Below are 25,185 nucleotides of genomic sequence, written 5' to 3'. Positions count from 1 at the left end.
TGTTTTTTAAAACCTACTGGAGCACTCAACTTCTATAATTCACTTCTGAATTTGGAAGGTTAATAGGAAAGTTTCAGAACACTAGGCATCACTCTGTTTAAAAGCAGAACTTCTAAAAGAATTCAAAGGCAATCATCCTGAAAACCTTTTCACTGGAGTCAATTTTGAGCTCTGAATGGCTTCGATCCCTATAGGGATCATCTATGACAGGAGACAGCACCCAAGTTCATGCTAATTCCTAAAGAGAAAAGAAGTTGGTAATCTTGTCAGCTGAGTAGGTGAGATGACACTGAAAATTCAACCTGGCTCAGGTTATCAGTTGCTCATGAGTGTATTTTAATAGGAATGTGTTAAACAGTGTACATTGTATCCTGCTTCCCACACGAGAGTCACATCCTCTCAGTCACTTTTTCCCACTTATTTTTTTCAGCCTCTCTCTGTACCCGTCTCTCTCCCCAGTCTACAGTTTTTGCACATTTAGGGTATGCCCACTTCTGTTTCCACTAGTTCTTCTGCTCTTAATCAGGGTCGACTCTTAATAATTTTTAACTTCTCTGCTGTCTCAGAGACTCTCCATAGCCTTTATACTCTCATCCCAAGCCCCACCTCCACCCCCCCAGACCCATTCTAGAACCTGGACTCTTCCCCACTCTCTATCCAGTATCTCGTGGCCTAGGATGCCCTTAGCTTCCCCTCCCGGGCTGCGCACAGATCCCCTCCCTCCCTCTCCCCTTCCCTCCCCAGGCCCGCACCCGCCCGCACTCTCAGCCATTCCAGAAATTGACAAAGAAGTTGCAGAGGGAATGCCACTTCTCAGCACAGTAGGTCTCCGTGAGCTTCGCGTTCTCGTCCAGCTCGTCGGGATCGGGCCGGGTCCCCAGAGGTCGCTCCTCGTCTGGGTCCCAGGCAGCCTTTCTCTTGCCTCCTTTGGTCTTCTTCTCAGAGGGCTTCCCTTCGGGCGGCGCGTTCGGGGGAGGCGGGGCCCCTGCGGCGGGGCCGCGCGCGGCGTCCCGGGGCTGCCCCCGGCTCCTGGCCCGGAGCTTGGTATCCCGGGGAAAGCCCGCCCCGGTAGGGCTGACGAATGGGGACGCATGGGGCACCAGGCGCAGCTCCGCGCCCTGGCCCTTCTTGCCCGCGCACAGGCGGGCCTTGAGCGGCGCGGGGTCGTGGCAGGGCCGCCGCTTCCTGCGCAGCCCACCTAGCACCTGCTTCCAGAAGTGCGAGCGGCGGGCGGCATAGACCGGGCAGCGCCCTGGCTCCCCGCGGTAGGCACACTGGTGGCGCGCCCCGTCCGGGCCCTGGCAACGCAGCGCCAGCTCGCTGCCCGCCGCGGGCCCTGGGGCGGGCGGCAGGAGCTGCCAGCTGCACGCGTGCCGCTCGGGACTGACGAAGCGACCGGAGGAGCCGCCCGCGGGGCCCGGGGCCGACTCGACCGCGCTGCCGGCCGCCCCCTGGTTTCTCCCGGCGCCCTCGAGGAGGCAGCCACCCAGCAGCAGCAGCAGCAGCAACGAGAGAGACGCTCGCAGCCTCAGAGGACTCATGGCTCGTGGTGTCTGCACTCAGGTCGGCTTTCCAGGGACCCCTGAGCGCTTCAGTGGTAGCAGGGCCAGGAGAGCAGCATCCCTTGGACCTGGGGACAGAGGCAGAGGCGGTTACTGACTGAGTCGGGCGCAGCCCTTGGCCCAAGCACAGGCACCTGCCAATCCCCCTCCCCAGACTTTCTGGGCGTCGGTTTTCAGTGGGCAGCAGCAGCTTGCGAGTGGCCCCTCTGGAAAGGTTTCCTGGGAAAAAGCCAATTACTGTCTAATCTTTTTGAAACTATTTGCGCATTGAGGTTTTTCCCCCCATTACAAATATGATAGCAAAGCGATGCCTGATAATTACCACCTCCACCCCTTCCTCCACCCCCTCCCTTCTCCACCCTCCAGTAAATTATCTACAAAGTCACTTCAGATTATTCTTTGGAAAAACGCACTTTTACTGCACTTTGAACTTACCGAGTTCTGGGCGAGGTGGCGGAGCCTTGTTAAGGTAGAGGGAATGACTGCTAGAAGGATTAGTCTGTTTTAGCCGGCTCCCAGTGAATGAACGTGTTATCAATGGAACAGAACGGGCCTCCCCGACTATGCCCCTCCCAAACTTCTCTCTCTCTCCCTGGGAGACTTCCCACCACCGTGCCACACACACACACACACACACACACACACACACACACACACACACACAGATGTATGATAGAAGTGGCAATGTAACATGAATATAAATCGTTTTTGCTTCCAGTGTTTAAAATAATCACGCGAATTTTAACAAATCATTCTTTTCTTTCCTTTTACATATTCTTTACTTGAATTTTATTTATTTATTTTAATTGAATTATAGTTGATTTACAATATTGTGTTAGTTTCAGGTGTACAGCAAAGTAACTCAGTTATACATACATATATATATCTATATTCCTTTTTTAAAAATTCTTTTCCATTATAGTTTATTACAAGATACTGAATATAGTTCCCTGTGCTCCACAGTAAGTCTTTGTGTATCTATTTTATGTATGGTAGTGTGCATCTGTTAATCCCATACTCCTAATTTATCTGTCCCCCCCAAACCACTTGTTTTCAATGCTCTTTTAAAAATAGGCATTCATAACTATATTTGCAGTAATAGAAAAAAAAGCTTGAATAGTGTGCTTCCTTCACGTACTTTTTATTGAGATATAGTTCATATACCATACAGTTCACCCATTTAAACTGTAAAATTCAATGGTTTTTAATATATTCACACATACGTGCAACTATCACCACAGTTAATCTTAGAACACTTTCATCACCACGAAAAGCAACTCTGTACCCTTTAGCTACTACACCCCCTCTCCTTTTACATATTTAATCATGTGAAGATAAAAGTTAAACAGAAAGATCTAAGTTTTAAGAGTTAAATAAGATGAAATGAAACAAAACAACTGTCAATATCCTTAACTGGACACTATTTACACTCTATTTTTTATATCATTCTGAGTTCTATATTTTCACCCACCATTTCTGATAGTTTTTCTCATCCTAATAATCTTAATCCTAATAACTGTTACTACTAATAAAAATGTAATATCCTCATTTATTGATGCATTATAATGTCCAGCATTTCATCCAGCAGTGAGCATTTGGTCTTTTGATTGTTTTTAGGTATTATAACTCAATTACAAACTTCTTACAAAAATTAGAAGTTTAAAAAATTATTTTGATTATAGTATAATATTACCAATTCAAATGGTTAATCTTTAAGAATTAATGTGTCCTTGAATCTTAAGAATTTTACATGTAAACAAAGGAATTTTTCTTTTACACTTTAGGATATTCCAGTATCTTTTAAAAATTGTTCTCAGTAATAAATGTGATCTTTTTTATTTCAAGAGTTTATACCTCTGACTATAATTGTTTAATACAAGTAAGTATTTTCCTAAAATACTCCCTCAGGACATCAAGAAGTCTCATTATATTTCCTAATGTCTTCTTGTGGGCAGTATTTTCTATTACTAAACTCCCATTGGTATTGTATTTCAACAGTTACAATTTGATTACTACTATAAAAACCAAAATATTTTAGAATTAGAATGTACTTAAATATGTTTTAGCCCAGAGTAAATATACGGTAGTGTATATCGACCTAAGAAAGGATGTTTCTACCACTCTGGTGAAATCAGAGGGATTAAAGGACTTACCCAATGTCACACATCATTTAGTGGTAAAGCCACCTGACTTTCAATGATCAATGATCTTTACATTTCAGCTTTGTATTTCCCTAACACTTACAAAGTTAGTTATGTCTTAATTACACCAACTCAATTTATACTGAAAAACAATTAGTACCAATGAAGTTAATAAATATTAACATAAATTTCATGAACAGAGTAGCTTATTAATACATTTCACAGATGGAAACCTTCTCTTTCCCAGAAAACCGTATTTGTTTGAGCAAAGCACTATATACAGGCTTTTATCTGATGCTCTGGAATTACTTATAGTTATCGGCTACTGAACCAAACTGCAATAGTTTTTCAGCTAAAGAGTGACATCTTGTGACAGTTTTTACTAATTACAATGAAAAAGTTTGTTACCAGAAAGTCATAATTATTAAAGGAGACATTCGAGACCATGTTTTCTGTCAGAAACATTGCCCCCAGAACAAAAATAAGGGCACACAGATGTGCTATGCCATGTCAGAAAGGGGTAACGTCTTACTAGAAGTTACTTTTTATAAATTGTGGTTAAATACACATAACATAAATTGTACCATTTTTTTTGTTTTTTTGTTTTTTAAATTAACTTTTATTGGAGTATAGTTGATTTACAATATTGTGTTAGTTTCTGCTGTACAGCAAAGTGAATCAGCTATACGTATACACATATCCCCTCTTTTTTGGATTTCCTTCCCATTTAGGTCACCACAGAGCACTGAGTAGAGTTCCCTGGGCTATACAGTAAGTTCTCATTAGTTATCTATTTTATACATAGTATCAGTAGTGTATAGATTTCAATCCCAATCTCCCAATTCATCCCACCCCCAAATTTACCATTTTAACCATTTTAGGTGTACAATTCAGTGACATTAAGTACATTCACACTGTTGTGCAACCATCACCACCATCCAGCTCCAGAACTTTTTTCTTCTTCCAAAACTGAAACTCTGTACCCATTAAACAATAATTCCTCATTCCTCCCTTCCTCCACCCCCTGGCAACCACCATTCTACTTTTTGTCTCCATGAATGGACTACTCTGGATACCTCATATAAGTGGAATCATACAGTATTTGTCCTTTTGTGACTAGCTTATTTCACTTAGTATAATTTCGTCAAGTCTCATCTATGTTGTAGCATGTGTCAAATTTTCCTTCCTTTTTTTTTTTTTTAAATTTTTATTTATTTATTTATGGCTGTGTTGGGTCTTCGTTTCTGTGCGAGGGCTTTCTCTAGTTGTGGCAAGCGGGGGCCACTCTTCATCGCGGTGCGCGGGCCTCTCACTGTCGCGGCCTCTCCTGTTGCGAAGCACAGGCTCCAGACGCGCAGGCTCAGTAATTGTGGCTCACGGGCCTAGTTGCTCCGTGGCATGTGGGATCTTCCCAGACCAGGGCTCGAACCTGTGTCCCCTGCATTGGCAGGCAGATTCTCAACCACTGCGCCACCAGGGAAGCCCCTCCTTCCTTTCTAAGGCTGAATAATAATCCATTGTATGTATAGTGCACATTTTGTTTATGCATTCTTCGGTTGATGAACACTTGTGTTGCTTCCACCTTTTGACTATTTTGAATAATGCTGCTATGAATATGTGTGTATAAATATTTGAGTTTCTGCTTTCAGGTTTTTTTTTAATAATTAATTTATTTTTATTATTTATTTATTTATTTTTGGCTGCGTTGGGTCTTTGTTGCTGCGCACGGGCTTTCTCTAGTTGCAGCGAGTGGGGGCTACTCTTTGTTGCAGTGCGCAGGCTTCTCATTGCGGTGGCTTCTCTTGTTGCGGAGCGTGGGCTCTAGGCACGCGGGCTTCAGTAGTTATGGCACGTGGGCTCAGTAGTTGTGGCTCGCGGGCTCTAGAGTGCAGGCTCAGTAGTTGTGGCGCACAGGCTGTTGCTCCGCGGCTGCTTTCAGTTCTTTTGGGCACATACCCAAAAGTGGAATTGCTGCATCATATGCTAATTTTTTTTTTTTTAAGATTTATTTATTGATTGGTTGATTAATTGATTGCTATGTTGGGTCTTCGTTTCTGCGCTAGGGTTTTCTCTAGTTGCGGCAAGCGGAGGCCACTCTTCATTGTGGTGCGCGGGCCTCTCACTGTTGCGGCCTCTCTTGTTGCGGAGCACAGGCTCCAGACGCACAGGCTCAGTAGTTGTGGCTCACGGGCCTAGTTGCTCCGCGGCATGTGGGATCTTCCCAGACCAGGGCTCGAACCCGTGTCCCCTGCATTAGCAGGCAGATTCTCAACCACTGCGCCACCAGGGAAGCCCGATCATATGCTAATTTTATTTTTAACTTTTTGAGGAACCTCCATGCTGTTTCCCATAGTGGCTGCACCATTTTACATTCCAACCAACAGTGCACAAAGGTCCCAATTTCTCCAGATCCTTGCCAATACTTGTTATTTACTTTTTTTAAAATATAAATTTATTTATTTATTTTTGGCTGCGTTGGGTCTTCGTTGCTGTGCGTGGGCTTTCTCTAGTTGTGTCGAGCGGGGGCTACTCATCGTTGTGGTGTACAGGCTTCTCATTGAGGTGGCTTCTCTCCTTGCAGAGCATGAGCTCTAGGTGCGTGGGCTTCAGTAGTTGTGGCTCGTGGGCTCTAGGGCACAGGCTCAGTAGTTGTGGCGCATGGGCTTAGTTGCTCCACGGCATGTGGGATCTTCCCGGACCAGGGCTCGAACCCGTGTCCCCTGCATTGGCAGGCGGATTCTTAACCACTGTGCCATCAGGGAAGCCCCTGTTATTTACTTTTTTTGTTTGCTCTCTTACGTGTGTGTGTGTGTTTTATAATAGCCGCCCTACTGGGTATAGTTTTTCTTTTTTTTTTGTCTGTGTTGGGTCTTCGTTGCTGTGTGCAGGCTTTCTCTAGTTGCGGCGAGCAGGGGCTACTCTTCGTTGCAGTGCGCGGACTTCTCATTGTTGTGGCTTCTCTTGTTGCAGAGCACGGGCTCTAGGCGCGCAGGCTTCAGTAGCTGTGGCACACGGGCTCAGTAGTTGTGGCTCGTGGGCTCTACAGCGCAGGTTCAGTAGTTGTGGTGCACGGGCTTAGTTGCTCCGCTGCATGTGGGATCTTCCCGGACCAGGGCTCGAACCCATGTCTCCTGCATTGGCAGGCGGATTCTTAACCACTGTGCCATGAGGGAAGTCCTGCCATTGATTTTTGAAGCCACCTTTCTGGTGATAAAAAAAAAAATAATAGCTAAAATTTATTTAGCACTTAGTATTTCTTAAGTGTATCATGTATCAACTCATTTGCTCCTTACAACAACTTTACAAAGTACAGGTTCACGATCCATTATTTACAATTCTGGAATTGAAAAAGGTCTGAATATGATACTTAAAAAAAATTCATCTGGCAGCAAAACCTGACCTAAACTGCCATGCATCTATTTAGAGTTTCTTATTTAGTCCTCTTAGTATGGCTATTCATATGTTTTGCTGCAGAACTATAAATGTACTTGACTATGGAGTGCTGCCCTAGAAGCTGCTAGGGTGTGACATAATAGGCACTGGATTGCCTTTCAAAATCTAAAAAATTCTAAATTCAGAAAACCGTCTCTAGCCAGGGTCTCAGATAAGGGTTGTGTACCAGTACTAATGTTATCCCCATTTCACAGCTGAGGAAATTGAGACATAGAAGGTAAGTCATTTGCTTAAGGTTGCATAGTTAACAAAAAGAACACTCAATGTAGTTAATAATGTTTTTGAGTGCTTAAAGTTTCAGTCACTGGGTTAAATGCTTTATATTCATTATATCATTTAATCTTCACCACAACTCTATAAGGTGCTATTATTGTCCCCGTTTCCCAGAAGCAATTGAAGCTTAGAAAGGTTAGACAACTCCCTGGACACACAACTGTTAAGTGTGGTAAGGAAGGATTTAAAAACAAGTCAGTCTGACTTCAGTATATTTGATTATTACACTATGCCTTACCAATCTGTAACACCAGCCTTTTCCTCTCTTCTATATGTCCTTTCTAACTATATATCTAATTACCTCTTGGATATTAAAGAGTAAGATTTTTTAAAATGTATATCAGATCATTTTACTCACATGCTTAAAAACCTCCTATGACTTTCTACTGCTAGACTAAAATCCAAATACCTTACAATGGCCCCTTTCTACCTCTCCCATCTTGTCTCCCAAGATAGCCAGCTTCTCTTAGGTTTTTACACTAGTTGTATCCTCTATCTGGAAGGCTCCCCAGGTTTTCACATAGCGGGCTCCCTCTTGTCCTTCAGGCCTCAGATTAAGCTTCTCCTTCTTTTCCCCCTAATCACCCCGTCTGGGGTCTCTAATTACCCTCTCTATCCCATCATTCTGCTTTCCATAGCATACAAACATGATATTTTCTTGTTTATCTGTTCACTCTCTTTCCTCCCATTAGAATGTAAGTTCAACTAGAGTGGGCACCTTATCTGTTTTTGGTTTCTTTAGAAGCCCTAATCTCTAGTATAGAGTTTAGCATGTGGTAGGTACTTAATTTTGGCTGAATAAATGAATGTAGTGTACAATCAGTAAATGTACCTGCTTGTTAGTTTCAGTGGTGTTAGATGAACTGAGAAGGCAGGTGGGAGGAGGCTGTGAAATATGAAGACATGTGAACATCGGCTTGATCAGATATTGTCTAATAGTATAAAACAGTGCCAAGCAGAGTGTCTGGCATAGAGCAGGGGCCAAATTAATATTTGTTTAAGAATGAACAGTAAATATTATTAGTAGCTTGGATCTTGGGCAAATTACTTAACCTTCCTGAGCTTAGTTTTCTCACCTATAAATGAAGATTAAAACTTACTTTACAGGGTTGGCCTACAAAGTATATGAGATAATGCATGCCAAATGCCTAGCACATAGGTTCTTAAGTTAGTTTCTTTCCCTTTATGCTTTATAAACTCTTGTAAGCTTTTCTAGATACATGACCTCATTTTATTTCTATAGTACTTCTCATTAGCCTCATTTTATAGATGAAAAAGACTCAGGGGTTGAGGCAAAGCCTCTTCAGATAATGAGAAGCCAATGGATAAGTTTTATAAGCAGAGGAGTGACACGGTGAAAGCAGTGTTTCGTAAAGATTAATCTGTTGGAGGCCTTTAAGATGGGCTCAGGGGCTTCCCTGGTGGCGCAGTGGTTAAGAATCCACCTGCCAATGCAGGGGACACGGGTTCGAGCCCTGGTCTGGGAAGATCCCACATGCTGCAGAGCAACTGGGCCCGTGAGCCACAACTACTGAGCCTGCGCTCCGCAACAAGAGAGGCCGCGACAGTGAGAGGCCCGCCGCGATGAGGAGTGGCCCCCGCTCACCGCAACTGGAGAAAGCTCTCGCACAGAAACGAAGACCCAACACAGCCAAAAAATAAATTAATTAATTAATAAAAAAAAAAAGATGGGCTCAGTTGAAGCTGGAGAAATATTACTTCGACTACTGTCATTAAAATCAAGTTTAAGGTGATAAGGGCCTGCACTAGGTGACAGAAGAATGTTTAAAAGCCTAATAAATTAAGCGACCGAACAGTCACATAAGCAAATAAATAAATACATAAATAAATGGCTGAGAGTTTTCAAATAAGGTTGAGAAAATGATGGCACCAACAACACAAGCAATTAAGAAATCAAACATGGCAAAATGGTTGACAGAATACCTTCCCTCCAATACCTAGGCAGAACATATGGCAGATAGATGGCAAACATTCGAGCCGTGTCTTCAGTGCCGTTGCAGATCTTTCTGGATTTCACCCCTCCCACTGGCATCGCCACCTGGACTAGAGCATGCTATGGTCCTGTGGATTCTGCTTTCTCTAGAAGCAGTCTGGTGAGATGGGGATCGGGGCAGTGAGGAATTACAAGCAAAGGTTTTAACTCCCAGAACCTTGGCTAGATCGCTTCTTTTCCTTCCCTAGAAAATAAGTGGACTCATTTCTCCTCTCTCGCCTCTTATGAAGACTACCGACCCCCTCTAGATAAGCAGAGACAACTTTTTTTTTTGCGGCGCGCGCCACCAGGCCGTATGGGCTCATACTCCTACTCAGCGGCGGAGCGGAGCCCCTGACTGTGAGCGGGCGTCACTTCCGGCGCGCTGACGCTCAGTCCGGCGTGCCGACGCCTGCGTCAGCAAAGAGCGGGGTTGGGGGCACCCGGTTTGAAGTCGTGCGGCTCGGAGGACTGCTGCCTCCGCCGCCGTCTCAGACCCCTGCTCCCGGGCCGCGGCAGGGACGAGCTCGGGTAGGCGGCGGGGCAGATGCCCGAGGGCCCGCGCCGGGACATCCCGCGCTGCACCGGCCGCTCCTATCTGCTCCGTGGCCTGGGCCTGCGCCGCTCCGCTCCCTGGAAACTAGCGCCTCGGCGGCGCGGCGCGTCGCTCGCGGGGAGCTCCGAACCGCCGGCGCCCGGCCATGGCGGTCTCCAGGTGGGTCTAGCTTCTCCCGAGCGGACGGGAAGGCGGCCCGGGCGAGGCACGGTCTCCTCTTTGAGCCCCAACTCCTAGGAAGGAACGGTTCCCATTGTCACTGGGCTCGGGCGCCTTCCTCCCCAGACTCCGCGATTCGCCCCTCGGTCTGCGGGGGTTTGGGCTCGGGTTACCCCTCGTAAATCGGTTCAAAAATGTCTTTTTTCTTGTTGAATAGATCCTTTGGCGCGTTAGGGCTAGTTTTTCTCTTTCCTCACCATGTTTCTCTTCTCTGGTTTCTCTTCCCCCTTTCAGTTTTAGGAGAGTCTCTTCTTTTTCTGAGCATTTTAAGGCCGATCCCTAACCTCCATTTCACGGGAAAACTTGGTAGCAACTGTCGAAGTCGGGGAGATTTTGAGTTAATATTATCTATATGACCTTCTAATTATGTTAAAATTTTGTGTTTACGGCTTTAGGGATATGTTCCGTATGAGGACTTTTTCCTTACATTACAGTATAATTCTTCCTTTTGTTTGACAGTACACATTCAGTCGTCAGTGTAATCTTTAGCAAATTACTGTATCAGCATCATCTTCCTTAACTAAGGCGTGAAAGATGTATCGCGAATCTTAAACGATTTTAAAGCGATGCCCATCGATAAGAAACTGTAGAAAGACCAGCAAGACATTTATTTGTATAGCTGTAGAAGGAAAGTTCTCCTTTCCTCCAATATGAGAGAGTGGGGGGAGTATATTTTGTCAGAGACTTGAAGTTAGTGGACCTATGTGTGTGTAAGTAGGGGATATTCCCTCTGATAGCAGTCAGGATTCGCCAAGTTTACTGTTAGTTTTCATGAGAAATGGGTCCTTCTACCACATAGACTGAAAGGGGAAGACATAAAAACATAGTTTTTGCTCATTTTTCATAGTTAATTGAACACATTCCTGTTTTGCAAGTGAAATGATAACCCATCCCTCACAGACTCCCTAGGTAACTGATAAAAGAGTACGTGGGAGAAACCCATGGGAGTTGGGTGAAAGGGGTCCTAAGATACCTGTAGTGGGGCATCTAATTTTTATTTCATAGATTAGTTGAATCCGTTCAATGGGAGGAAATTCTTATTTTGTGATATGTAAAATTGCCTTGAGAGTATACAAGTAGTATTTTCAACTTTTTCAGATACAGAAAGGTGTATCATCTAATTTGTTACCCCCATATGAATATATAAATACATACATTATAAATACATTGATATATAAACTTAATATGGTATTCTGTTTATAAGGTGGTACAACGTTTAAGGGAATGAGTAGCTCTTGAAATTTCGTTCCTGAGTAGACGGTGTATGTTCACAGTATTGGTTATAGTTTTATAGAGACAAAATGAAAGATTAAAGAGCGCCTTATCTGCTTGGCCAATGTTAATCTATTTACAGAAGTTTAGAGCACCTAAACTTCTGCATGAATGAGTGAGTTTTGAAAGCAAGTGCTTTTTGTTCTTGACATTGGATTTCAAAGGGTGGTGCTCTTTTTCTATAGATCTTTTTTATTTAGCTTGCCAAAATTCTATCAAATTCTACTGTAAAAAGAAAACCTGTCATGGTTTTATGAAAGAGCTAGTCCTGTGCTTATTTTGGTAATATAATAGGTTCACAGAAAACACTTTTGAGACACTTTCTGGTTTGGGGATACTGTCAGTCCTTGACTTTTTCATCTGAGGATTCACTTTGGATAGCAAACTTTAATTTCAAGCTGGCCTTCTCCATGCACTGAGTACATATCTTTATTAACTAAATTTCCTTTTTCCTTTTGGTGTGGAATACAGACTCATTTTAATACTTTATTGTAGAAAAAGTGGAAGATGGTTCAAGAGATAAAAATCATATTTGCTAGAACCAAATCTAAAATATTTTTTGCACTGTTTATATCAATGTGTGTAACTGAAAAGAAACTGTAATGTTTTTAGAACCTTGTAAGTATTTCCAATAGAAGGGAAATATTAAGTTCAGATTGCAAGATCCAGAAATCTAGGAATAATATTTGACTTTGCTCTCCCTTCCTTTCCCCAAGTCTAGCTAGTCCCCACATCCAATCTTGTCAGTTCAACCTTTCTAATCTTTCTCTGGCCAATCTTTTTCTTCCCATACGAATTACCAGAGTCCTCCTCCATACCACCATCATCTCTAATCCGAGATACCTGTAACAGCAGCCACTCTGCTCTTCCTGCCTCCCATGGCATCTCTTTCTAATTTATTCTTCATTTCAGTTATATTATTGTTTGCTAATATGCTAATTTTAATATGGCCTTTTTTCTGCTTAAAACCCTTTAGTTTTCTGTTGCCTTAAGATAAAGGCCACATTCCGTAACAAACACATCTTACCAGATCATTTGTGATCTGGTTCCTGCTTTACCTTTTTAAGCTTCATCTTGTCTCAGGTTCTCTGCATCTCTCTCTCTCTTCTCCACTCCCCTTCATTCTGAATCTTTGTTCTCACCTCCAAGTCTTTATCTCTGGAACATTTTTCCTACCTCCCCCACTTCCCTGCAAGTCTGGCTAATTCCAACCTTAGTTTTTAGGTCTAAGCCCTAAGCCTACACATATGTCACTTTGTTTGGGAAACCTTCTCTGGTTTTCCTTCATCTGAGCTCTTTGCACCAACGTGTACTCCTATCAGTCATATTTATCATACTTTGTAAGTGATTGTTTAATTGTTCTCTCCCCTGCTTGAGCATCAGCTCTGTGAGAGAAGGGAATGTCTTTGATCTTAATATCCCCAGGAAAGTGCCTCGTTCCTGGTAGGTGCTCAATACGTTTTAAAAAAAACGAGTAAGTGAGTGCTTTTGTTTCTTGTTTTAATTCCTCTCATGATTTTTCTGTAATTTATATGTAGTAGAGTATTTCTGGTGTTTTTCAATAAGTGCTTCTGAGTTTTACAGTTTTCCCTGAGGAGAAAAACTTTATAGCTTTGACTATTAGCCAGAATTATAATTTTAAAAATATAATAAACATTGTCAGAACTAGTTTTATAAATTTATAACCTAGTACAATTCTGTGATAGCATGGTCTTTTATAATGCAAATTGGATATAATGTAACCCTGCACTTTGTGTAATCAAAATTTTTAGACCCCACCTAGTTTTATAAAGGCCTAGTTTTAATGTACTTTGAATTATAAGAATGTAGCAAATCGTGAAATGTATGGTCAACTCTTGATCCATGGATGAGTTAAATCTTACCACAAACAAACACTCCCCCCCGAAAAAAAACTTTGTGACTCTCTAAAATTGCAAATACAATTATAGCATTTGAAGTTCTCTATAAAATGCAGTGAAATACTACTAAAAAATGTATGACTCCTTTAGACCCTAAATAAAAGAGAGCATACACATGTAGGAGAACAATGTTGCCCTTAAGATGTGAATGCTGGAAGGTCAGCCAAGCTCACTCACTAGCTACTTGACTTGCTCCCATAAAATCACCCTCAGCAAAAAAACAAATTAGTATATATTACAGGCTTTCAGTGTTGTTTGCAAACAGTTTGAATTATAATTGTTAAATCTTTGAATATTGTTTTGTAGAGGCTCACAAGAGCCTCTCTCCCTGTATTATCTGTCATCTAGTTGGAGTTGAGTCACCAACAGTAAAGGCAACCTTAGAGGGGCTGTTAAAACTTATGCTCATTACAGAAGGTGTAGGTGAATGTGTGGTGATGTTGGGTTCCATGGCTTAATACAGATTTTTTAAAAAGATTGTTTTTGATACCTTTGCCTGTTTATGCCACAATTGATTGACTGTTGTTATGCATTGATTAGCTATTATGAACTTAGTTTTTCCTTGATCATATAGAGAAAATGTAAAAATATAATTTAGAGAATTTTTCCTGAGTGATCTCTGCTATAAAGTTCATGTCTAAAATGTCGAGACGGTAATTATGACTTGACTGTTTTAGAAGTCATGCCTTAAGTCTGTGACACATATTCTTTGCATTTAAAAATGATGCAGTGTTCAGAAAAGATTCAGGGAAAAAAAGGGAACATACCCTCTTATGGAAGAAACAAATTGCTACATGTGAGCAGAACTTTGCTCAGTTTTGATAATTCTCTCTCTGCATTGCTGATACTTCAGAGAAACATTGTCTCAGTGGCCTATTCTGCCAAGTAAAAGGAGGCTTCGTGATGCTGGGGCAAATTCCAGTGGGTCCTTGCTCTTGACAGGGAAAATGCTAAAATAATCTTACCTATAGGACAGCACAGGTTGCTTATGTTTGCTAGGCCTGTTCCTCCATTATTGCTAATTTCTATCCATTATAAGGTTGACAGAAGGCACTGTTGTAAATTGTAATATATCAAATATTTTGTTATTTTAAAAATGTAGGGACAAAAAGCTAGGAAAGGTGGAAGAGGCATTATGTAAGTGTATCCATTTTAATCCCTGTGGTAAATTCCTCCCTGTTAGTTTATTTCTCAAAGTACTATACACATAACAAAATTCACCGTTTTAAAGTGTATAATTTCAAATGAAGTTTTAAAACCACAGATATTTTTCCTGCAAAACCTAGATTGTGTCTTTAAGATAAAGTCATGCAAGAGGCGGAGATTAGAAAAAAAAATGGCCTGAAGGAAATAACGCAACTTGGTTGTCCTTTTTCAGCATTCATCTAACAAGTATTTACAGAGTGCTTTTTATGTTCTAGGTGCTGGAGATACAGCAAAGAACAAAAATGGAGTTCCCATTCTCATGGAGTTTGTGTTCTAGAGTGGGAGTGGGGGGAATGTAAATTATCTAGCATGCACCTGCCCTTGCACCTGGCTTTGGTGTGGTTTCACATCTTCATATTTGTTCTTAGTGTCCTATGTGGTATTTCAGATTAATCTACTTTCTTGTTTAAAAAACATAACATAGTTTCAAATAACCCACAGTAGGAACTAGAAGGCATACATTTTAAAACATCAGTCTAGGCAATTTCTTGGAGGTTGTTTCTTTTGACCATAACTTCCTTGCTTAATGATATTATGTAGGACTAAGCACAGTGTTCATATCAGCTATTTATTTTCTTATTCCGTAAGTAACACAGAAAAGTAAAACTTCAAATAGTAAATGTAAAAAATGTATGACAAAATGGACAAACTTCACTGACCAATCCCTTTTAGTTAAGATTACAAAGCCATCCGTGTGAGGTATTCTGCCAGTAGACCTTCCATAAATTTTCAGAGTGTTTAAATTTATTCTGAGAATATTGAGATTGGAAGTAGATTGAGGAAGTTATATCTTATACTTTTTTTCATCCTCAAATGGCTTAGGAGTAGAAATGCAATATATATATATGTTTATTAATGATGAAGTAGTAATCTAGGACACGTTTTATAGTTCAAAATGCATATGATTTCTTTTTATATTTTTACTTTATGAATTATCATAATGCAAACAGCTGAAGTTAGATCGCAGTTGCCAGCATGGCCTCTACAAACTCCCACGTACTTTCCTTTTTTCTAGGCAGTCTTTTTTTTTTAACCACATTTTTTAAAAAATTGAAGTATAATTAATTTTCAACGTATTGGTTTCAGGGGTACAACATTGTGATTCAGTATTTTATAGATTATACATCATTTAAAGTTAATATGTGCTGTACAATGTATCCTTGTTGCTTATTTATTTTGTACATAGTAGTTTGTGTCTCTTAATCCCACACACGTCTTCCCATTCCCTCTTCCCTCTAGGCAGCCTTTAGAGCAGTTTTCTGAAATCACACGTTTGTAAAATAAACATGAGTCATATCTTTTATAGTTATTTCTGTGAATTAAAATCCAAATTGAAAATGGGCCAGATTATCATCATCAGTAGATTCATAACCAGTGGATACTGTCAAATATAACTGCCTTATGTTTTATTAAAATTATTCGTCTACAGTCTTTGGTACCTTCCATTCAGCTTGACATCTGTTACCTCTTTCTCCTCCATCTGTCTATCCTTCGGCAAATGAAGAATGTCATTTTTTTCTATTATCTGTTATGCAACATAAGGTTTAGCCAAAAGAAGTATCGTGGTAAGTACTGTGTTCCCTCAGTCAGCCCTTCTTTTAACTTCCTTTTTCTTTTGATCACCTAGCCTTCAGACCTCTCCCTCATCAAGGGCCCTGTCTGCCCTCCAACATAATACTGACTCTGTCTCATGCCCTTTCCCTGTCCCCTACCAGTTCATTATACCAACCTTTTCCATTGTGGCCTGGCGCTGGTGCTTACCCTGCTTGCCTCATAGCTGGCTATCTTGGAGTAATAGGTCAGATTGCCTTCTTGTGAGATCCTGGTCTGCACATCCCTTTGTTCTTCCTTTTGTGTGGCATCTAATCTGTTGTCCTGGAGAGAGGAATGGAGAACTCCAAAAGGGGCTTTGAGTCAAGAGGACTAAAGAAGCATTCTTGGGTCCCCATTCCTCTATTCAGGGAGGCAAATTTGGCTATCAAAAGGTGGGAGATGTGAGAATAAACAGGCCTGGAATTGGATGAGAGGGTGAGCTGATCTGCTACCCTCAGGGCAGTTGGCTGGTGAGGGAGCAGAGCTGACATGACATGGCATTGGCATAAAAGACGTTGAAGAAAGGAGAGGCAGGAGGAACTGTGTGGTTGTGAGGCAGAGCCAGCATTAGGTTAGAGAGGAGTCGAAGGTCTTTGAGCAGGATATGGTTTTAATGAAGCTGGGTAGCAGAGGACTAAAGAAAAGTTTAGGAAGGGTAGAAATTATTGAAGGAATACAGTGCCTACTGCGCGGTCTTTTTCGGCTTGCTCTTTGGAGCAAGTGTAACTGCCGTGATGTTCAGATTGCTAAAGTACTGCTGTGTTCGTCTTTTCACTTACTGAAACATTGCCTTAGCATCACTTCTGTTATTTTTATAACTTGTTTTTATGTAATATAGCTATGACAGATTAAGGATATTTCTTGAAGGAAGCAAAAAAATTTGTAATATAGCACCCTCTTTCTTTGCTTAAAAATGGTGCTTAAACCTGTCCCCAAGAAACTTGAACTTTTCTTTATCTATAATTTTAATTACAGTAAATACCAAGTATTCAACAAATATTTGACTACTGTGCGAAGACACTGCAAAGACACTATGCAAAGTGTTGTGGGGGACAAAAAGAATCATTGAAGAAGGTGAAGCCTAACGAGCATAAGACAACATGTGACAAATTAATGTAAAGACACAAGAATTCATAATAATGCCAAAAAATGCCAAAATGGTTATTTAAGATGAGAATCCCTGTGGATTTTAGAAAAGGATGAAATAGTATAGTAGTCTGAGATGGTTTCAAGAAGGTAAAGGACTGGAACTGAATCTTGATGGGTGGGAGCTAGCTGAAGAATTGGACCAAGAAAGACATTCCAAGTAGAGGAAACAGGGTAGACAAAATTGTGGAAACCAGAATGGATCCTGTTTGGGAGATACTTTTTTGTTTTTGATTACTATCTGGTAGGTAAGGGTGAGCCATTGAAAGTTTTAGCGTAAGGTAATAATTTGATCAAAGAGTGCTTTAGGAAGTAAATTTAGCAACGAGATCATATTAGTATGGAGTTACGCTCGTCAGGCAGTTGAAAGTGTGGCACTGGAGCTCCCAGACGGGCTAGGTTTGGGGATTATTTTTACTGTGTTATAGTTTAACCAAATTACAGTTTCCTACAGGAGAAATGGGTGAGAGATGGGCAGCCAAGGATTGAATCTAGGAGAATGTTCATATTAAGAGTGTTAAGAGTAGGGAAACCACAGAAAGAATTAAGAGTTCAGAAAAGAACAGGGTAACAGAATGTTGTGAACACTTAGGAAGGAAAATATTTTAAGAATGGAGTACTTGCTGAAATCACATGTCATAGAAGATTCATGAAAATTGGATTTACAAAAAAAAACACAAACCATTAGATTTAGAGCTTAGAAGTTCATTGGTGACCTTCAGGTGTGCTATTTTAGTAGTAAAGAAGGATAGAAACTTGATTTATAGGGATTAAATTGTGTATGGTGAGGAGATAAAAGAAGTGATTTTAAGCACTTGTTCAAGATGCTTGGCAGCAAAAAGAAAGTGTCCTAGAAGATGGAAGTCAAGCAGTTTATCTTCTCATTAAAGATGGACCTCTGGATGTTTGAAGATAGAAGGGAATAGATTACTAAGGCAGTGATTTAAGATATTGGAGAAAGGATAATTGAATGAGGGTAGAAGGAGATGGTAACAAAAAAAAAATAGTGGGACTTTATGTAAGTCTTGAAGAAGAGTGAGGATTGTCTTTTCATCTGAAATTGAAAGAGGATAAGTGTAAAGACCTTTAGAGGTAATGAGTAGAGAACGAGATAGTTCTTGTTCCATAATCTAGAGATCTACTCAGTCCATTCCTTTTTAAGGAATAGGGAATGGCAACTGGGACTTGAGGAAAGTGGAAATGATTGGGGAAAACTGTCAATTTTATTTTAACTTTCTTACACATGCATTTATAAACAGGTTAGTATTGTCACTTCTTAGAGTGTTCATTTTGCAGCCAGCTTTGCTTTTAGTCACAAAAGCAGAAACTCCATCATCAAAAAAGGAATTATGGGGACTTCCCTGGTGGTCCAGTGGTTAAGAATCCGTCTGCCAATGCAGGGGACACGGGTTCGATCCCTGGTCCGGAAGATCCCACATGCTGCAGGACAACTAAGCCCGTGCGCTGCAACTACTGAGCCCGCGCGCCACGACTACTGAAGCCCGTGTGCTTAGAGCCCTTGCTCTGCAACAAGAGAAGCCACTGCAATGAGGTGCCCGCGCACCACAACGAAGAGTAGCCCCTGCTCGCCGCAACTAGAGAAAGCCCGTGTGAAGCAGCGAAGACCCAGCATAGCCAAAAAAAAAAAAAGGGAATTATGAGGTAGTTGAAGTCCTTCCAGAGGTGCAGTCTAGGGAACTTTGCATGAAATAAGTCAAAGATATGACAAACACTATGATATATAAGGGAAAAAACCCCTATTAAAACAAATGCAATGATGTGAAGCTATAAAATATGGCTAAATCTAGTTTAACCCTACAAAATAAGAGATTAAGCAAAGTTAAGTGAGCTTCTCTAAGTCGTCTAACAAGTGACAAAAGTAGTGCTTTGTCTCCTAACTTCCAGTCTAGTTTGTTTTACCATTTTACCACTGTTTTCCTGTAAGAAAGTCCTGGATTTATGTGAACTGTACACATACAAGAGAGCCCAATATTGTTATAAAGAATGCATGCCATCATATGCAAATATAAGTCCACTGTTACATAAATTTGACCTAAGACATAATTTTTATAATAAAACTTATTTAATTTTGGATAATTTTGCCTGCCATAGAATATAGATTTAAAATGAATATTTGCCTTGATAGAAAGTTGTTTATAAATTATTTAAAATTTCTTTTCGCAAATTTCATTGAGCAGAGACATTCAAAATCAGAGTCATGGCAATAGGCGTTTATTTGTTGTGAAGGTTCAGAGAGAGTTTCAGTAACTTTAACATCACAATCAGTTGTAAAGATGAAAATACGTCAAAGAGCATTCTTAGGGTTATGTATGGGATGTATAAGGGAAGTCATTTTATGGGGAAGGGATTTGGGGTCTGACGTAGTGTTAGAACTTTAAGAAAACCAGCTGTCAGAAAATTTTTTTTTCTCCCTTTTGTCCCATTATCTGTGACTCACTGTTCACCAAATCCTGTAGCAAGGCCTGAAGAGTGAATGGGTAAAGACAAGTATTTAGATAGCCTTGAATGGATAAGGAGAAGTATTGTGTCAAAAGGTGGGGTGTGTCTATGCACAGTGTATAAAATAAATTGATCTTTGCATGTTTTTTTAGAAATAATTTCTATAAAATCACTCTGTGTGCCATTCAGTATATTGGAAGCAAAAACTGTGTTGTATTACTCTTTTTTTCCCCTTTATTTCGCTGGCTTTAATTAACCTGAAATATTTTTCTTGAACTATGTCCTTCTTACACATACACTTAACTGTAAAATTTGAACCTCGCCTCTTAGTGTTTTGTTCTGAAGCAGTTGAAAAGTTTTCGTAGTACCCTTAGCCTTCTTGACTGAAAAAGATCTATTTTAGTTATATATATATTTTTTACCAGTTACAGTGATTTTGTGCTTATTAGTGACTGGCTAGTTTTATAAATACTACCCCTTCGAAAAGAAAAAGTAAGAAGAGAAGGAAAAACCCTGCTTATTTCCTTTGCCCCCTTATAGCTTTATATTTTCTCATAAAAGGTTTTTAGAGCTTTGCTTTCTAATTTTTTAGCTCTTTGTGAAAGAAAAATAATCCCAGAAGTAAAATATGAGCCTCTTTGCAGTCTATTAATACTTAATGCTCATGCTTAACTCTGGGACCTTGCTTGCTTTCTTTTCCTCATTAGATGACATTTAAAGGTGTATTCTCTAAATCTCCCCTCATATAGGATTGGGCACAATTAATATAACCTTGCCCCTTTTCACCCTTCATCTTGTTTAAAGTACCCATTTATTCTGGATATGAAGCCGCCTTCCTTTCATTACCTGTGGCATCCATTTGCCTCATTGAGCCTGATGAGTACTGTGGTGGAAGGGCTAGACCTTCTACCATGTGGACAGCTGGTGGTAGTTACTGGTTTCTTTGCCTTTTTAAAATCTTAGGATTTTCCTGTATCTCAGAAACTAAGGGATACAGTTTTCCCTTTCTCCCCACTTATTCCAGGTATAAGGCATTGTGATTTTATTCCAAACCGTTTGTTGGATAAGTGGCAGAACTGGGATTTGAATCGTGAGGCTGTGGCTCTGGAATTTGTCCCATTATGCTATTTACCTTTACAAACTCTTTCCTCAGAGATCTTATTGCTGTATCTGTCACTTCTATACAAATGACTCATATATCTATATACCTTTCGTCTCGACTTTCTCCTGAACGTCAGATCTCTATTTCAACTATCCTTTTTGGTCTCCCCCAGCTTTCCTGTCCCTGCCACTAATAAACTTGTCATCTTTTCTCAATAACATTTCTTCCACTAGTTATTCCCATATCTTTTAATGATAGCTTCATTTCTAAAATTCAGAGTCTCAGAATCCTTTCATTTCCCTGACATTTCATGGAATTACTATACCGTGGTGTTTTACTTCTGCAGCATTTTCCCCAGCTTCTTTCTAGTCTTTAGATAGCAGTTCAGGTCTGAAAGTTCTCTAAAAGTTTTCTTCCATTTTACTTCATGCTTCACACTGCTGCCAGACTAATCTCTCTAAAGCATAGCTCCAGTCCCATCACTTTCTTGACCCAAGACTTTCATGGCTGAGCTATAATTCAGGGGTCTCCACAATATTAGCTGTATCTTCCACTGTTCTCTTAAGTGTACCCTGAATTACAACCAGGCTGTTTTACTCACTTCCCTAAATACAGTCTCCTTTTTCTTATTGCTGTTCTCTTCTTATTCCCTCTTCCAGATGTTTCTCCCCCTTTTCCTTTTTACCACCTCATCTCCACCAGTATTGAAATTTTTTTCTACCATTAAGGTCCAGCTCATACACCATTTCTTTTAGAACGCCTTCTCAGTAGTATACAGTTGGGGATGTAGTGTTTGTTGCCTCCATTCCCACTCCTCAAAGCACTTTGTATGTCTTTTCTGACATGTGTCTTATTGTATGTGTCCATGCATGTACAGTACCTGTATTGAACCCTATATTCTAATTGTGTATTTGCCTTACCCATTCACTCCACCTCCATAGCATGTTCCTTATGAGTAGAGGTTAGATTATCTCCTGTGACCCTACCATAAATCTTTCTTCATAGGTGCTTAATATGTACATTTACTGACTCAGACGTATACATATGAAGAAACATTTCAGAATAAGCATTATATTTTTGTTATTTTAGGCTTGACCGTCTTTTTATCTTACTGGATACTGGCACTACTCCAGTTACAAGAAAAGCTGCTGCACAGCAACTTGGAGAAGTGGTGAAGCTTCATCCCCACGAGCTAAATAATCTCTTATCTAAAGTAAGAACTCTTTTTTTTTTTTTTCTTTTAGTATAATACAATTGTAGAAATTTATCCATGGGCAGGAACATAAAAGTAGAGAAAGAAATTGTCTTATTAGTGACACTTTGTGGTCTTCAAATTCCATTAAGTATCTCAGTATTTCTCCAAATATTTTAAAATGTTTGCCATTTTTGTTTGTCACAAGGTTTAAAATATTTTGTTTTTTGCGTCAAGTTTGTTTAAGGGATTTGACAATATAGAACCTTTGGCCTGTGGCACAAATTTGAATCTGATCCAATTTGGTAACAAAGTAAGTTGTTAATCTAGTTTTTTAGTGGTCTAACTTGTTCTTAGCAGCTAATAATTATACTAGTTGGTGATCTTCAAATGGATGAGTACTCATGGGTAATGGTGGAAATATATGAGAAGCTAGTTGTTACATTCTTAGCTATTAGCTCTTTGAAAGTGGAGGCTTTCTGCTTTGGTGGATAAGTATTTTCATAATCCTAGCCCATGTTCTTTCCCTAAGAAATGCTTTATTTTTATTTTTACTGAACTCTGTGGGCTTGTAGAAGTGTGACTGTATGATAGTAAGCAGCAAATTCCATGTATTTTATTCTCTGGCATGCAAAGTAAAAACAGGAGTGCTTTGTATCTGTGTTTAGGGGGGTGGGAGCAGTGGATAGAGGATAAGGTGGGAAGCAGTATGATAGCCCAGATATTGGAAGACTCAGTATATCCCTGTTCCCACCAGTCTTATCTCATCCTTTCATTCTGATTTGTCCCTCCCTGCTTCCTATGAGTAGGCGTTCTAAGCCCTTTGTCATCATACACAAACCTGCACTCTATTGTTCCTATCATAGGGGCTAACAGCGACTCTCATTCCAACGCACTCCCCACTTAGATACTATCAGAACTTTCTAACCAAGATGTCAATGAAGAGATAGTGATTTGACATCTACAGGCTCCATATTCTCAGAATGGAGAAGGGTGCGTATTAGGCAATACCATACTCATGTGAAAGGTGTGGGGATGGAGAGGTATACCCATTTCTTCTCATCCCAAGGGAAGAGATGGAGGACTGAATGAGCTGAAACTGGAAACAATGAACAAGACTAACTTGTGCTGAACTGAGAAAAGGTTTCCAGACTTCTAAGTGAGTTCTGGTCTTCTTAACTCAGACCCCATCATATGGCTGCCATCAAGTAATTCCAAAAGAGGCAGTTTGTTTTTAGCACCTTCTCACCTCCTATGCCCTCTCTGCCCTCGTGTCTTCCTATTGCCTTTGGTTTTATTTTTTAAAAAACAGCTGTATTGAAATATAATTTACATACCATACAATTCACCCAGATAAAGTGTACAATTCAATGATTTTTAGCATATTCACAAATATGTGCAACCATCACCACAATCTAATTTTAAAACATTTCTATCACCCCCAAAAGAAACTTCATGCCTATTACCAGTCACTCTCCGTCACTCCCCCTCCCGTAGCCAGTCCTAGGCAACCCCTAACCTACTCTCTGTCTATAGATTTGCTTATTTTGAACATTTTATATAAATGTGTGACCTTTTGTGATTGGTTTTTTCACTTAAAGTATTATTTTTAGGGTTCATTCATATTGTAGCATGTTTTGTTTTTCATTCCTTTTTATTGCCAAATATTGTTCCATTGTATGGATATGGATAATGCTGTATGGATATAGCACATTTTATTTATCTCTTCATCAGTTGATGGACATTTCGGTTGTTTCCACTTTTTGGCCTGTTATGAATAAAGCTGCTATGAAAATTTTTGTGCAAGTTTTTGTGTGGATGTATGTTTTCATACATGGGTGTATACCAGAGAGCAGAATTGCTGGATCATATGGTAACTGTGTTTAACTTTATGAGGAACTGCCAGACTGCTTTCCAAACTGGCTCCACCATATTACATTCCCAACAGCATGTATGAGAGGTTGGATTTCTCCACATACTTGCCAACACGTACTATTAACTGACTTTGTTTATATCCGTACCAGTGAGTATGAAGTGATATTGTAGTTTTGATTTGCGTTTTCCTGATGACTAATGACGTTGAACATCTTTTCATTTGTTTATTGACCATTTCTATATCTTCTTTGGAGACCTGTCTGTTCAGATCCTTTGCCCATTTTTAAGTGGGATATTTGTTCTTTTATTAATGAGGTGTAGGAGTTCTTTATATATTTTAGATACAAGCCCCTTATCAGGTATGGGGTTTGCAAATATGTTCTTCTAGTCTGTGGGTTGTCTTTTCACTTTCTTGATGGTATCCTTTGAAGCACAAAAGTTATTAATTTCAATGAAGCCGAATTTATCTTTTTTTTCTTTTTTTAAATACATCACTTGTGTGCTCTTGAGATCATATCTAAGAAACCTTTGCCTAACCCAAGTTTACAAAAGTTTATCCCCATGTTTTCTTCTAACAGTTTTATAGTTTTAGCTCTTATTTTTAGGCTTCTGGTCTATTTTGAGTTAGTTTTTGTGTCTGGTGTGAGGTAGGGATTTTAAGTCATTATTTTGTTGCTCTAGTACCATTTGCTGAAAAAAACCTTTTTTCCCATTGAATTGTCTTGGCACTGTTGTTGAAATCTGTTGACGATAGACACATAATATTATTTTTGGACTCTAAATTCTATTCCATTGATCTAGGTATCTGCCCTCTGCCAGTACAACGCTGTCTTGATTATTGTTGCTTTGTAGTAAGTTTTGAAACCAAGAACTGTGAGGCTGTCAACTTTATTATTCTTTTTCAAGATTCTTTCGGTGATTATGGGTCCCTTACATTTCCATATAAATTTTAGGATTAACTTGTCAATTTCTGCAAAAAATCCAGCTGGGATTTTGATAGGAATTGTGTTGAGTCTGTATTCAATTTAGGGGGTATTGCTATCTTAACGATATTAAGTCTTCCAATCCATGAACATGAGGTGTTTATTTAGGTCTTATTTAATTTCTTTCAGTAGTATTTTGAATTTTTTGTAGTCTTCAATGTACAAGTCTCGTACATTTTTTGTTAAATTTATTAAGTATTTTATACTTTTTGATACTATTATAAATGAGATTATTTTCTT

General features: G+C 40.0%; 2 protein-coding genes across 3 annotated transcripts in view; one reads left to right on the top strand and one right to left on the bottom strand.

Annotated features, from left to right (window-relative positions):
* Positions 1-764: 764 nt before the first annotated feature.
* Positions 765-25,185, bottom strand: part of FGFBP3 (fibroblast growth factor binding protein 3) — a 128,796-nt gene continuing 104,375 nt past the window's right edge. The window contains exons 1-2 of one of the 2 annotated variants that reach the window (XM_059900383.1): positions 1,998-2,110; positions 765-1,630 (exon numbers count right to left, since the gene is read on the bottom strand). In XM_059900383.1, the coding sequence (XP_059756366.1) occupies positions 765-1,541 (777 nt within the window). In that variant the 5' untranslated portion in view covers positions 1,542-1,630; positions 1,998-2,110. Of the gene's footprint in view, positions 1,631-1,997; positions 2,111-25,185 lie in introns of those variants that run through there. The other variant, XM_059900384.1, reaches the window with a different exon arrangement.
* The window catches only part of BTAF1 (B-TFIID TATA-box binding protein associated factor 1), an 88,719-nt gene continuing 73,372 nt past the window's right edge, over positions 9,839-25,185 (top strand). The window contains exons 1-2 of the mRNA XM_059900371.1: positions 9,839-10,137; positions 21,985-22,108. Of these exons, the coding sequence (XP_059756354.1) occupies positions 10,124-10,137; positions 21,985-22,108 (138 nt within the window). The 5' untranslated portion in view covers positions 9,839-10,123. The remainder of the gene's footprint in view (positions 10,138-21,984; positions 22,109-25,185) is intronic.

The sequence above is a fragment of the Balaenoptera ricei genome, chromosome 16 (genome assembly GCF_028023285.1).
Source record: "Balaenoptera ricei isolate mBalRic1 chromosome 16, mBalRic1.hap2, whole genome shotgun sequence".
Classification (NCBI taxonomy): domain Eukaryota; kingdom Metazoa; phylum Chordata; class Mammalia; order Artiodactyla; family Balaenopteridae; genus Balaenoptera; species Balaenoptera ricei.
The sequence above is the reverse complement of the archived record's forward strand: the minus strand, read 5'-3'. Positions and strand labels throughout refer to the sequence as shown.